This window comes from Canis aureus, chromosome 25, assembly GCF_053574225.1.
Source record: "Canis aureus isolate CA01 chromosome 25, VMU_Caureus_v.1.0, whole genome shotgun sequence".
Taxonomy (NCBI): Eukaryota; Metazoa; Chordata; class Mammalia; order Carnivora; family Canidae; genus Canis; species Canis aureus.
The window spans coordinates 45569525-45584590 of record NC_135635.1 but is presented as its reverse complement, the minus strand read 5'-3'; the positions used below and the strand labels follow the sequence as shown (position 1 = coordinate 45584590).

Genomic DNA, 15066 nt, shown 5'->3' with positions numbered 1-15066 from the left:
ACCAGTGCTGGGGAAAGAGCAATGTCTGTAGGATGGCATTCTGGGCCTGCCATAGTGGGCCCATTAATACCCTGGGCATCTGAGACACCAAAAGATACACCTGGGATAAGTAACTTACCTTACAGTAAGAAAACTCTTGACAAAGCCTGTAAGGAAGTTTGACAAGATCTGAAAGGAAAATGGAGTTTGGAGGTTGGAGGGCTTTGGCTTTCAATCAGTTTGCACCAACAAGCAAAAAAGCCAAGCTTACAAAAGTTCACGGTGATCAGCCAGTAACTGAACTGCCTGCTGAATAATCAACACTCTTAGTAAGAAGACAGAAATCAGTTCTTTATAACTTATTACTCATAATTCCAGTTTTCAGAAGAAAATCACTAGCTATATAAAGAAATAGGAAACTGTGATACATTATCAAGAAAAGTCATTCAACAGGGAACTTAAAATGAGATTGCTCAGATGTCAGACTTAGCAGACAAGGATTTTTTTTTTAAACATTTTATTTTTTATTTTTATTTTTTTTATTTATTTATGATAGGCACACAGTGAGAGAGAGAGAGGCAGAGACACAGGCAGAGGGAGAAGCAGGCTCCATGCACCGGGAGCCCGATGTGGGATTCGATCCCGGGTCTCCAGGATCGCGCCCTGGGCCAAAGGCAGGCGCCAAACCGCTGTGCCACCCAGGGATCCCCAGACAAGGATTTTTAAAACATCTTAGAAAATGTTTAAAGAATTAAAGGAAAATATAATGAAAGAGTTAAAGAAGTATATGGTGTTAAAGAGAGAACAAATAGGGAATTTCACAGGTAAATTGAAATCATAAAAAGGAATCAAATGGTGATCTTATAAAGAGTGACTGAAATGAAAAATTTATTGAATACATTTAATGAAGATGAAGACAGCAGAGAAAAAAGTGAGTGAACTGGAAGAATAATCAATAGAAATTATTCAATCTATGAAACTGACCAAAAACAAAACAAAACAAAACAAAAAGACTGAAGAAAACTGAACAAAAGCCTCAGGAACTAATGAGATAATATAAAATGGCTTAACATAAGTGTAATTGGAGTCTCAGAAAGGGAAGAGTGAGATTGGAGCAAAAAAATACATGGATAGGGCAGCCCTGGTGGCTCAGCGCTTTAGCGCCACCTTCAGCCCAGGGCGTGATCTTGGAAACCTGGGATGGAGTCCCATATTGGACTCCCTGCATGGAGCCTACTTCTCCCTCTGCCTGTGTCTCTGCCTCTCTCTCTCTCTGTGTCTCTCATGAATAAATAAATAAAAATTAAAAAAAAAAAACCATGGATATTTGAAGAAATAATGACCCCAAATTCCCCAAACTTGATGAAAGCCTTTAATCTGAAAAGCTCAGCAAATTCCAAGTAGGAAAAATATAATGAAATCCTCATGGGAGATTGTAGTCAACTGCTAAAAGCCAAAGATAGAAAATCTAGAAAGAACTCAAGAAAAAAAAGAAACATGGATAGGGGAACCATAATAATAAGATTAATGACTTTTCATCAGAGACAATGGAGGCCAAAAAAAAAAAGAAAAAAGGGACAGCAGCTTTATAGTTCTGAGAAAAAAAAATGTGTCAAACAGGAATTGTATATCCAGCTAAAATATTCCTCAAAAAGAGAATAGAATAAAGACATTTTCAGATAAACAAAAGCAGAGATAATTCTGCAGCAACAGATCTGCTTTTTATAAATCCTAGGGGATGTATTTCAGGGTGAGGGGAAATGATATCAGAAGAAAATTTGGATCTATAGAAAGGAATGGAGAGCACTAGAAATGACAAACAAGTGGGTAAATATAAAAGATTATGTTTACATTTTTCATAATTTACTTAAAAGACCACTGACTATTTAAAGCAAAAAAAATATATTAACACTGTAGGATGGGGTTCAAATATATGTATAAATAAAAAAGATGTATGATAATCACACAAGACAAGGGATTGGGTAAATGAAATTCTACTATTGTTATTATATTTGCGACTATACACTTTAAATGCATGAATTTTATTGAATATAAATTCCACTTCATTAAAGTTAATTTTAAAAAATGAATTGTAGAAGTTCCTCTTCCTCTAACCAGTCCAACTTGGAGCCTGAGGTAGGTAGAGAGTTGGACCCACAGGAATACTAATAGCTAATATTTGCTGAATGCTTCTTATGTGTTGAGCACAATTCTAAATTCTTTATGAGCATTCATTTATCTATGAGGTAAATGCAATTTTAACCCCCATTTTATAGATCAGGAAACTGAGGCATTTAGCTAATAAGTCATGGCTCTGGGAATTTGAACCTAGCAGTGGGACTCCATTGTCTATGTCCTCACGTACTAATTGTCATGGATCAGCAGGAGGGAACAAACCAAGAATAACAGGTACCTAGGGCTCATTTTCTGTCTATTGATCATTTCACGGGACACTGACCTCACTATATCTTCATTTTCTACCCTCCTCATTTTTCCTTCCAGCCCTTATAAAGCATGGGTTTCTTGTAAGCCTAAGTGGCCTTTATTATTATCATTATTTCACATTAGGTTACTGTCACCTTACTGCTGGCTGATATTTCATGTTTGGGGTTGGGGATCTCCAGGAAAGGGCCAAGCACAAAAGAAAATCAATCACGGAGCTTCCTGAATTTAAGAAGATTTCTCCCTTTGTGAGCTGCACCACCTGCTACAGTCCTGGGCACATGATCAGTGCTTTATTAATATTGTTGACTCACTAGATGACATATTCCCCCACCAATGATTGCTAATGTATTGGGAGGTCAAAGAGTGAAGGGATTTGCCAAAGGTCATGCCCTGTTGATGACTATATTTAGAACAAGTGATTTAAAAAAGAAATTCTCAGGTTATGGCTGTTGAAGCCATTGAAGCACAGGATGATATGGCTCAGAAGAATTTTAGGGTTAGTGCAGCTTAACCCTTTCATTTCCCAAATGAGGAAACTGAAGATCAGAGGTTAAGCATTCAGGCCACCTTGCTGGCTAGACTTAGATCCCTGGTTTCTTCACCTACAGACCTAGAGTACCTCCCACTTTCTTACAAATCCTTAGGTGGCAATGATACCATTTCTCATCAGCTCCTGTAAACAAAGAGGTTCACCAACCATCAAAACATAAATAAACTAGCACTCTATCAATTGTCCTCAATCTTGAAAGCCACATGGAGCCCCCTGATGGGAAAATGTGCCCTCCTCCAGACAACAGAGACCCGAGTCCTATAGGGAGTATTCCTGAGTCGGAAAATAGTCTGAACCCATCTCTGTTCATTACTCTGGGAGAAGCACTTGGGACTATATTTGCCTATCTATAAATTAGGGATAATGTCCCTGCCTTCCTGGACCACTGGGCCGATTAATCAGCCAATAAAGCTCTTGCAGTCTGAAAGCCTTGCACTGATGCCGAATATTGCTTTTAGTTGGTGGTAACCCTAACATTTATCACCGCCTACATTTGTTCTTAAATCAAAAAGGGACATTTTCATCACTGGGGGAATGTCTGTGCTTTACTTCAGTAAATATGAGAAGTTATCGTGTGATTGGAGGCGTTTGTTGTCATTATTAGTTTTTCAGCTACTGTATGTAGAACAGCAAATGATAGAGATTTTCCTGGTTTAGTCAGATACTGTTATTGATATTCAATAACCTCTTAGTAAAACTCCATGACAACAGGGCCTGGAACTTTTGAAATATGCTCATTTTTAAAATTAACTTGTTTTGCTGCATCTGGGTCATCATCTTTTTCTTACAACTATGATGCCATGGCTCATCGCCATCCATAACATCTCTCTTCAAGAGGTGGATTTAAAAGAGTCTTTTTTTTTTTTTTTTTGCTAGAAGCTCATGGGGCTTTAGGGGTAAAACCTCATCCCTGTCCATCACTAATCTCACGTTGTAGATAAAGAAACTAAGGCAAAGTGAAACAGAAAGGCTGGCAGCAGAGCTGGGACTGTGACCATGCCCCTGACTTCCTATTCTGTGGGCCCTTTGGAGGCATCTGGAAGGGAGAGGTCAAGAGCTCCCAAATCAGAGGGAACTGGTTTTGCAGTGGAATCATGCTGGGTGATGTAGGAGAGGGTAGGCATCAACTTCCAGCTGCCTTGGACCTGACAGGTTTTGGGGACTGGGGGCAGAGTGTATGAGATCCTATTCTAAATTCTATTCTGTTTCTGGTAGGCAAGGCATGCCAATACCAGGGAGCAGACTTCAGACTCCTCACAAGCAAAGCAGGCCATGTTTGTAATGTTAAAAGGCGATGTTGTTTCTAGCTGTCCTCCATAAGGTCTGCTCTGCCTTAGTGAACACAAGCCAGCAGGCTGTCCAGAGCAGGGAAGTGGGAGGGAGCACTGACATTCCCTCAGGCTTCCCTCTTGGAGTGACTGTGAGCTAATGTGTGTGAGGGAGCTCTGTAAGCTCCAAAGACTATACAAAACCAAAGGGTCCTATCACGACTCCTCTCATTCTTCTTAGAGGTGCTGTAGGAATTGAATCCTGTCTGTCTGCCACCAGGGAGCTGTGTGACCTTGAGAAAGCCATTTACGATGTCTGGCTGCAGTGTTCTCATCTGTAAAATGGAAACTTGCTTGGACCAGATATCTAATGTCACTTCCCACTCAGACATTCTTCAGGAATGGCACCATGAGAGGAATGCAGGGAACAAGGTGTCCTGTTTTAGTAAAAGAAAGTGGCAGGGGCACCCAGGTGGTTCAGTTGTTGAGCGTCTGCCTTTGGCTCAGGGCATGATCCCAGAGTTCCGGGATCGAGTCCTGCATCGGGCTCCCTGCAGGGAGCCTGCTTCTCCCTCTGCCTGTGTCTCTGCCTCTTTCTCTGTGTCTCTCATGAATAAATACATAAAATTTTTAAAAAAGTGGCAGACAAGAGACCTAGAAGATGCTGCAGAAAGCATTTCTGAATAGGATGGGCAGTGGGATGGGCAATAGCCTCGTTAAGTGGTTTAAGGTCCCTCATTTTGGTTTTAGGTTCATTACATTTAAGACATCCTTTTAGGACAAAAGGGATGAAAAGGCAGAGAAAGCAAATTAAAAAGTAAGGGGAAAGGGCAGCCCGGGTGGTTTAGTGGTTTAGCCCTGCCTTCAGCCCAGGGCGTGATCCTGGAGACCCAGGATCGAGTCCCACATCGGGTTCCCTGCATGGGCTGCATCGGGCTCCCTGCCTGTGTCTCTGCCTCTCTCTCTCTCTCTCTCTCTCTCTCTCTCTGTCTCTAATAAATAAATAAAATCTTTAAAAATAAAATAAAATAAAAAGTAAGGGGAAGAAGGAAATGAAAAAGAAGAGAGAGCAGAGAGTAGAGAGGCAGGAAGGCCGGCTCCTGGCAGAGAGAAAGAGCATGTGGATGGGCGGAAGAGACAGAGGCCAGGCAGGTCAGGCCCTTCAAGTTACAGGTAGAACAGAGATCCAGAGAGAACTGACCCACCCAAGGTCCCTGAGCTAGGTGGCATGTGAAGGCAGGGCTGAAATCTGAGTCTTCTGCCCACATCAGGCTTGAGCTCTCCTGCATCACCTGCAACATGGGGTTGCAGTTTATGGGATTGTCACATGAACCAGAAGAAAGGGAGGTCCAGGAAGGTGATGAGACAGGCAGAGGAAAGAGCAGGGGGTGAGGAGAGAACAGCATTCACTTGAGTCTCTGCTCTGACTTATTGGTCTTCTCTGGGACTCAGTTGCAGAATCTGTAAATTTCAGGGGCTGAGTTACTTGATTTGCAAATATCAGCTCTAGGCCGACTTTCCCTCACTGAATCTGAAACAATGAGGTGTCCTTAAATACAGGGAGGGAGCTTTTCCTGGGACCATCTCTGGTATCTGAGCCCTCCCTAGCAGTGCAGACATCCCCTGGGAACACTGTCCTGGGAGCAGTAATGGTGACTGCAAATCCATTGAAGCCCAAAGTAAGCAAATTTCAGGCAGGATGGCATAACTGCTTTTGAACCATCAAAGTGTAAAAACACTCAGAAAAGTTGTTTTTAGCAGCTCTAATATGCCGCCAATGGGTCTGATTAACTGGCAGCATTTGCTAATCAGTGTGGCCAATTTCACAGTTACTAATCCCCAGGAGGGGAGAAGCCATTCTGGGGGAAAACTGCATTACAGGATGAGTATGGTTCACCTGGGTACTTGGGCACTTCCGGTGAGTTTTTAACTTTTGCAGCAGGAAGTTTTAAGTCAAGAATCCACCCTACCAATAGCAATAAAAGCAGTGTGTTAGGTGTTGTGTAGTGTAAGATCTCTGGCAGAGTGCTTGGAGAGCAGGATGCCCTGGACTTGGCAGGGCAGGCTGGGCAGGGTGGGAGAATAAGAGGCTGCTTTGGTCTGGTTCTGACCCCAGCTTTGCCATCAGCTAGTTGTGTCCAGGGTGGGTTAATGAATCTCCCCGGAATCCACACTTGCCATCGGTTCTGATACTCTTATTAGGAAGCTCCTGAGGCATTTTGCTGTCTCTCTGCAGTGCAGTCTTTTGAATGTTTTCAGTGCAGAGAAAGAACAGAGTCTGCTTAGAAAACTGCCTTCCTGGCATGGCGTTCAGGACTGCAGTTTGCTCTGTGCCGATTTGCCTCACCGGCTCTTGCTACTTCCTTCTCTGTGGTGGACGGGTCCGCGAATAGACCTATGGGCCGGCCTGGGCTGGCTTGCCCTGGTGACCCAGATGAACGAGGTTTTCACCCTGAATGTCCTTTTATCTCCATCCCTACATCTTCTACCAAAAACTTAAGGCTTGCTTCAAATACTGTCTCCTCATAAAGCTTTCCTAGGCTGCCACAGTCCCTGGGAAACTCAATCCTTGAATTTACCTCTAAGGAACATAATGCCTCTCTGGTAGTTATTGGTCTCATGTTGTTATTTAACAATTAAGTGTTCTTTACCACTTAAAGTATGTCTGTTTTGGAGCACCTGAGTGGCTCATTCGGTTAAGTGTTTGACTCCTGGTTTTGGCTTAGATCGTGGGCTTGAGCCCGGTGCTCAGTGCAGAGTCTGCTTCAGATTCTTTCTCCCTGCCCCTATGCCCCTCCCTGCTTGCACTCTATCTCTCTAAAATAAATAAATGAAATATTTAAAAAATATATCTGTTTTGTCTCGATAGTGATTTTGCCATGTACTCCTATTTTATATGCCTCATGTAATATAATGTGACAGGATATAATATAAAGTAACTGCTAGCATTTAATGAGCACTTACTATAAAGCAAGGCACTGTATAAGTGCTTTGCATGTATTAACTCACTTAGTTTTTCTTTTTTTTTTTTTTCACTTAGTTTTTCTAACAACATATGAAATAGGTTCAACAATTATTTCCATTTACTGGCACAGAAAGGCTTAGTAGCTTCCTTAAGGTCAAAGAGTAAATCAGTGCAGAAGCCAAGAATCAATTCTGATTCAAGAGCTCATGCTCAAAACCACTATGTTCTATCTCTTCTGGCAACTTCTACCTGGTATCCAATCAACAGATATTTGTTGGCTGATTGGTGTTGATTTGTTTTCAGGAAGCAGTTCTAATCTGAGCAAGGAAAAATGGGAAGAAAGGGTTTGACCCTTCTCCACATATGGTTCTTAATGCTCCTTCTCACTTCTCAATTAGGAAGCAAACCCTTGTTCAATAGCTAAATGTTTTCTATTCTGATTCCAGAAATGACACTTTTAACTGAGAAAGAGCTAATCTTACAAAAACTCATACCAGAGGGATAGCATGTCCCATGAAAAGTCTCTAAAGCATTCAAATATCTTAACAGATGGGGACAGTTTCCTATTTATCTCTGTGCCTCCAGGGCCTTGTTTAGGCTTGGCTCACAAAAAGTGCTCAATAAATGTTCACGGTCAATGGATGCTATTTTCTAAGGCTGGTGCTTGTGTTGCATGGAGGTGACTGCTCAATCCAGTCACCTTCACTGTTGAATCAAGAGTTTTTGTGAAAGACCTCACAAATCTAAAAAACACTTTCTCACTTCCATCTATGTCTGCTCTCTTTATTCAATCCACTCCTGAGAGTTCTTCTCCAGGAGGGCATATGGGATTACAAAGGAGGAAATAACCCTTTGCTTATTGCTCCACAAACAAATGCCCTCCTGTTGCATACATTGCAAATATTTAATCACAACCCTCGTTATTGTTCACATTCACTGTGTAATGTTTATTCCATATGGCCTACCCTTCAGAACAGTATGCATGCCTCACAGCACTCCTGCTGGGGTGAGTGGTGCCTCACAAGCAGTGGGAACTGATTTCCTTAATTGTAGAAGTCTTAATGAAACAAAATGGACAAACCTTTCAATTACACAGCATTGCATCGGAAGAGTCAACTAATTTTACATCTGAAAACTTAAAGCCTTACTGTGTACAACTCCAGGCCCACAGTCATTCTCTTTTCTTTTCATAATTTTCTAGAATATGCCTCCTAGTTACTTATCCTTCAGGGTCTATCCCAATGTAACCTCGTCCAAGAAGCCTTCCTGATTTTTTATCCCCACTCCCAAAAGTATGGCATCTCCAAAGCATACTTGTCATAGACCTCATCACATTTTTCTTAAACTTTTTTTCTGAGGCAGGGGGAAGAGGACTCTCCAAATTTTGTTCCATATCATCATTAGTTTGAACATCTTTTCTTCTACATTTCAGCCTGTTTGAGAACACACTTAGCATCTGATTCATTTTTACATCTGCTGTAACAGCTAGAAAAATCTTGTATCAAGTGTGCACTCAGTAAGTTTTGTTGAACAAATTAATATATGATTTGTACCCTTACAATCATCTCTGTCACTCCATAATCTGTGATCTTAAGATTTCAATGATGGAGTTCCTGGGTGGCTTAGTTGGTTAAAATGTCTGACTCTTGATTCCGGCTCAGGTCATGATATCAGGGTTGTGAGATCGAGCCCCAGAGCCTGTTAAATATTCTCTCTTCCTTGCCCCTCCCCCCTTTCTCTCTTACTCTCCCTCTCTAAAAAAAATTCCAATGGCATTTAATACACATTTGGACATTTAAAAAATAAGAGCAATTTTTGAGGCTTAGAGTTATGTATCCTACAAACCATTCAACTAACATATTTATTACAAGAAATAACATACATATCATCTATGTGTACATCCATATATCACACAACTGTCACCAAGATCAAATAAGATAGAAGAAATAAACACCATCTGGAAATGCTAAATGAGGCATATATAAATGGAAGGTTGTTTAGCATTAGAATTCTAGTGAGCTGGTTAGTTCTTAGTAACTGCTTTGTATAGCACTGCCACATAGTATAGCCACCACGAAGTGGCTGAGTAGAGATAGTCATTCATTCTACAGAGATTTATCTGGCACTGTAGATGCTGAGGATATAACAGGGAGCTAAATGAACAAAAATTGTCCTCATGGAGATTATATTCTCATGAGGCAAGGGGTAAAAAGTACATAAATAAGTAAACATAAAGTATGACAGATGGTGACAAGTGAAATGGGAAAAATAAAGCAGGGAAGGGGCATAGGAAGTGTGAGAATGACTGACATGGGATGGGGGGAAAGCAGGCCTCTCTGATAAGATGACATTTCTGTGGAGACCAAAGGTGGTGACTAGGCCAGCCCAGGGAAGAGCTGGAGAAAGGGCATTCCGGACACTAGGAGGAGCAAGTGTGAAAATGCCATGTTGGTAGTGGGTTTGGAATGTTGGAGGCATGGCAAAGAAATCACTGAGGCTGGCAAGGAGGGACAGAAGAGAAGGTTGGAGGGAAATGAGGTCAGAAGAGAGATGCATGAGACCGTGTAAGGGTCCTGCGGTACTCTGGCTCTCACTCAGTGAGTTAGGGAGACCTGGAGGGCTCTGAGCAAAGCGGTGACGTGTATTTTATCAGGACTTGTTTTAAGAGGATCATGCTGGCTACTGTTACCACTAAGCTGTTTCAAAGGGCAGGAGTGGGAACAGAGAATCCAGTTAGGAAGCTATTATATTAATCTAGGTGAGAGATCTGGTGGCTGGCACTGGAGGTGAAAAGAAATAGGGAGTTTCTTGGAGGATCTGGCTGATATGGTACTTTCTGAGGGACTGGATACAACAGGTGAGAGAAAGCAATACATTCAAGATTTTTGGCTGAAGTCACTAGAAGGATGACTTTACAGGAAAGACTTTGGGATCACTGGAGGTTCTGTTATGGATGTGGTAAGTTTGAGATGCTTAGAAATCAAATTAAAGAAATGGACTAGGCAGGTAGGTATACAAGTCTAGAGTGTAGAGGAGAGATCTGATCCGGTGACATAGAGTTTGTAGTTATTAGAAGACACATAAGTTATATTTAATGCCAGGAGGCTGGACATGATAACCGGGAACCAAGTATCCCTGAGATAGAGAAGAGGTCTGAGGATTGAGCCTGCAGCTCTCCAGTGCTAAAAGGATGAGGATGTGAGGAGAAATCAGCAAGTGATTCTGATAAGGCAAAGCAAATGAATTAAGAAAGAAAAGTGTCTTGGTAGCCAAATGATGACAGTGGCTCAAAGACAAGGGATGATCAGCTGTATCCAATGTTGCAGTTAGTTGTTTTTTTTTAATTTTTTATTTATTTATGATAGTCACAGAGAGAGAGAGGCAGAGACATAGGCAGAGGGAGAAGCAGGCTCCATGCACCAGGAGCCTGATGTGGGATTCGATCCCAGGTCTCCAGGATCGCGCCCTGGGCCAAAGGCAGGCGCCAAACCGCTGCGCCACCCAGGGATCCCCAATGTTGCAGTTAGATCAAATACAATGGCACCAGGGAACCGACCACTGGACTTGGTAATGTGGAAATCACTGGTGGTCTTGACAAGTAATGGAGGAGAAAGCCTGACTGGTGTGGATTTAAAAGAGAATGAGAAGACAAGAATTGAAGACAATAGATAGAGGCAACTGTTTCAAGGAATTCTGCTAAAACATGAAAGAAGACACCCAAAAGTTCTAAGAAATGGAAGGAGGAGGTATTTGTCTAGGTTTGTAGTGGTAGGAGATATTGCTGACATTTTCCTAGATGATGATATCAACCAAAGTAGCACAGAGTACTTGTTCACCATGGTCTACATACTCTATTTAAAAGTCACACAGACACTTTTCTAGGAGAGAGGGCGACAGGCTGGATCAGCCCTTTCTTTAAACTCCAAAAAGAGCTACTCTGTGGGTGGCCCATGGAAAACAGACAGAGTTGTTAGCCCTATGTGTAAGCATGAAGCCACCTGCAAGGCTGCCCACAACTGCAAAATCATCTCAGTATGATCATCTTTAATGACAAAGATATCTTCTTGGACTGCATGGCAGGTAATATTAGGGCCTTATATTTGAGTTTCTGTATCATGTCCTCATCTTCTTGATAAGAGAATTCCGAGGCATGTTACTTCTTCCTGACCACCACAATACAGTTCTACTATTAATTAAATGCATATGAAGATGGGACATCTTCTTTAGGAAATTTCTACAGTGAAACCCTAGCTACTGTATCTAATCTGATTCTCCTTTTTAATGCATTGAAGCACAAGTGACTTTAAACCATATGCACCTCTAATTACTGTACTAGAGTAATAGCTGGAACTATTTCTGTTAATAACAAACTCCTCAATCTTTTTGTGTTAGACTGTACTGTTTGTTCACAATTATTCACCCATGCTTCTCTGTAGGTACAGTATACTTCTGTGTCCCATTATCCCTGGGACAAAGATAGCAATGTGACTTGCTTTGGCCCCTGGAATGTGAGTAGCCATGATTTAAGCCATTTTGAGCAAAAGCCCAAAATATGCTTGTATAGCTTAGCTCTTTGTCCCTTTGTGAGCATTTGCCCTCTGCCATGAGAACAAATGGCCTACCTGCTGGATGTTCCTTCAACCTGGGCTCTGGAATGAGGTAATATAAAGAAGCTGGTCAAGCCCAGAGTTCAGCTGAGCCCAGAAACATGGCAGCTGGGCAACATCTTTATGTAACATAACCAGGTATAAATGTTTCTGGTTTTAAGTCATTTAGAATTTGGGATTGTTTGTTCCTACAGCAAAAGATGACTGATACACTCTTATTACATAGTCAGATTCCTCAAGTGTAAGGACCACATTTGTTCTTTATGATATGTCCTTATACCCAGAACAGTGTTCTGAAAGTGTGGGCTCCTAATAAACACATACATAAGAGGGTAAGATTCCTTTGTCCACTGTTTGGTGTTTGTTAGATAGTTTGGTTGCAAGTTTGGAATCAGCTCATAGTTCCTATCACTGACACACTGGCTGCACCAACACCATATTAAGCTCCTTACAATCATGTTCAAAGTTATTCTCACCCTCCTCATTCCTTGATTTTGCTTTAGTGAGTTATGGCTGACTAACCAAGAAAGAATTTAGGCTTCACAGAAGGGAAATTGGATCTTGGCCATCAGATACAGTTGACCCTTGAACAATACGACTTGAACTATGTAGGTCCACTTAAAGATACACTTTTCTTTTATAAATACAGAACAGGACTCTAAATGTGGGGGCTTTTTCATATGATTTTCTTTTTTTAAAACAAGTTTTATTTATTTATTAGAGAGAGAGAGTGGGAGAGCACATGTGGGGGAGGGGGAGAGGGGGAGGGAGAAGCAGACTTCCTGATGAGCAGGGAGCGCAACTCAGGACTCCATCCCAGGGCCCTGGGATCACAACCTGAGCCAAAGACAGAGGCTTAATCAACTGAGTCACTCAGGCACCCTCCCTATATGATTTTCTTTTCCTTTTTTTTTTTTTAAGACTTTATTTATTTATTCATGAGAGACACACAGAGAGAGGCAGAGACATAGGCAGAGGGAGAAGCAGGCTCCCCGCAGGGAGCCCGATGCAGGACAAAATCCTGGAACTCTGGGATCACGTCCTGAGCCAAAGGGAGATGCCCAACCACTGAGTCACCTAGGCATACCTCTATATAATTTTCTTAATAACATTTTCTTTTCTCTAGCTTACTTCATTATAAGGATATATAATATATATTATATAATATAGCATATTACATATATATATGAATATAGTATATGTAACATCTATATAAATATGTGTTGACTGACTGTATGTTACCAGCAAGACTTTTGGTCAACAGTAGGCTATTAGTAGTGAAATTTTGGGGGAGTCAAAAGTTAATGTGAATTTTCAACTGCACAAGGTGGGGGTCAACATATCTAATCCCCATATTGTTTAAGGGTCAACAGTATACTATTTCCATTCTTAGATTCCCTAAAATAGTTAAGGTCAAGTAGAAAGAATTTGTTCCAAATTTATTTGTGTGGCTTAGCTCCACATTCACTTTTGAGTTTAAGACAGGCCACAAACTTTGCCAAGGGGGTCCCACTGTAAAGAAAACATTCCAACTTCTGCCTTCATTTATCTAGTAAATTCCTCTACCTTGTATATGTGTAAAAATTGACGACAATCAACAGTTATATACCAGCTAATCCTTTTCGAGAAGCGGTATTGTATGGAAGGAAAGAGAGTTGGTTTGGAAGTCAGGAGACCTGGTTCTAGCGCTCCTCTGATGTTGGTTAATTAGGCTACTTTGGGAAGATCTTTTCACTATTCTGTGCATGTATGGAAAGAATTGAACAGGTTAATATAAGGTCCTTCACATTTCCATGGTAAAGGTTCAGTGTTCAGTGGATTGCTCTGTTTTCCTGTCCTCTGCTCCCATCTCCAAGCTAGTCTGGTTTCAGCCCAGTCTTAAGTATGGGCCAGATCTGATGGAGCTGACTAGAGAGGGAAAAATCTCAGCACACAAATCTAAAATTATGTTCAGGTTGCACCAATAGGTCAAGGAGGAGTGGAATGAGGAGCTCTCTGAAAGCTGACTTAACCCCCAGAAGCAACTTGGGCTGTACTTTGTTGGAGCTGATGCTGGTGCCCAAAGCTTCTGTACTCAGGGCCTGGGGCTGAGCCATAGTGGGGCAGGCTTCTGGAGGAAGAGGTCAAAGAAGAGCTGTCCACATGGCTGATACCTGGATAGACAATATCTCTTCAATGCTCTTCTGCCTGATTCAGAGAGCTGAACACCCCCAACCCTTAGGCAAAATCAGTTCTCATGAAGACGTGCAGCCTGTCCATAAATAGGGCTTCTGAAGCCAGAAATATCCCATTTGACATGAAAGAAGGAGACGGTTGAGAGAAATTGCAAATAGAACTTTTTAAACATTCCACTGATGCATTTCTGATTGTTCTTTGGAAAAACACAGAAAGTAGAGATAATCTCATTGGCTAAAATACCTTGCAAGCCTCCGGGATTAGCCTTCTTTGATCACCTGGCTCCTCTGCTGCAAATGTATTTTGATTCCCAGCCCAGGACCTTGGGGGATGGCTCAGATGGCCAAGGGATTGCTTTCTCTGTGTAGCCTGTTTTCATTTCACTGTTTGGCTGCTGTGGATGTTTTTCAGCTGTTTACAGGAGCTGGGACCACAGTGTGTTTTAATGGACCCACATCAGAGTTAGGTTTTCTAAAGTAAGGGAATTCATTTAAGAAAAAAAAAATGCCTCGATCTATATGGAATAAATGGAATAAATATGTGTTGACTGACCATTCAGCAAAGGACAGCAGAGGGTGGTGACAAAATACACTGCAAAGCAGAAGAATGGCTTTACTTACTTGGGACTCCAGACACCAGCCTCAAGGGGCGCAGCACACGGAATGCTCTCAGTGCCTTCACGTCAAATCCAGCTCCTTTTCCTCCTAGAGCATTTGCCCCATCGGCTTTGGTTGCTTGTTCTAAAATTGCACTGAAAAGCCTAGAAGAGAGGAAGAGGCGATGGAGCTATCAGATCCTGAATTCTCTGAAGGAAGCCTGGGATAGCAGAGTTTGCAGGCGTCCCCAGCCCAGAAACCAGAGCCAAAGAGTGTGTGTTGGAAGGACTGTGACCATCATAAGATGACATTGCCTCAGTGTGCATATCACTGTGCCAAGGGCATGACCACTGTCCAGGGAGGTCTGAGAGACAATGGCCAGACCCTTTGCAGTCATAAAGCTGTGCAGGAACACAACTGGTTTTGTGTAAGCTGGGCAGCCTGGACAGAAATATGAAGTTGCTAAAGTTTGCAGCAGTGC

At 41.9% G+C, this 15066-nt stretch overlaps 1 protein-coding gene across 40 annotated transcripts in view; it reads right to left on the bottom strand.

Annotated features, from left to right (window-relative positions):
* CACNA1C (calcium voltage-gated channel subunit alpha1 C) overlaps window positions 1-15066 on the bottom strand; it is a 746135-nt gene that overhangs the window by 241781 nt on the left and 489288 nt on the right. For all 40 annotated transcript variants that reach the window (XM_077871648.1, XM_077871650.1, XM_077871649.1 and 37 more), the window contains one exon: window positions 14610-14749. In XM_077871648.1, coding sequence (XP_077727774.1) covers window positions 14610-14749 — 140 coding nt within the window. The remainder of the gene's footprint in view (window positions 1-14609; window positions 14750-15066) is intronic.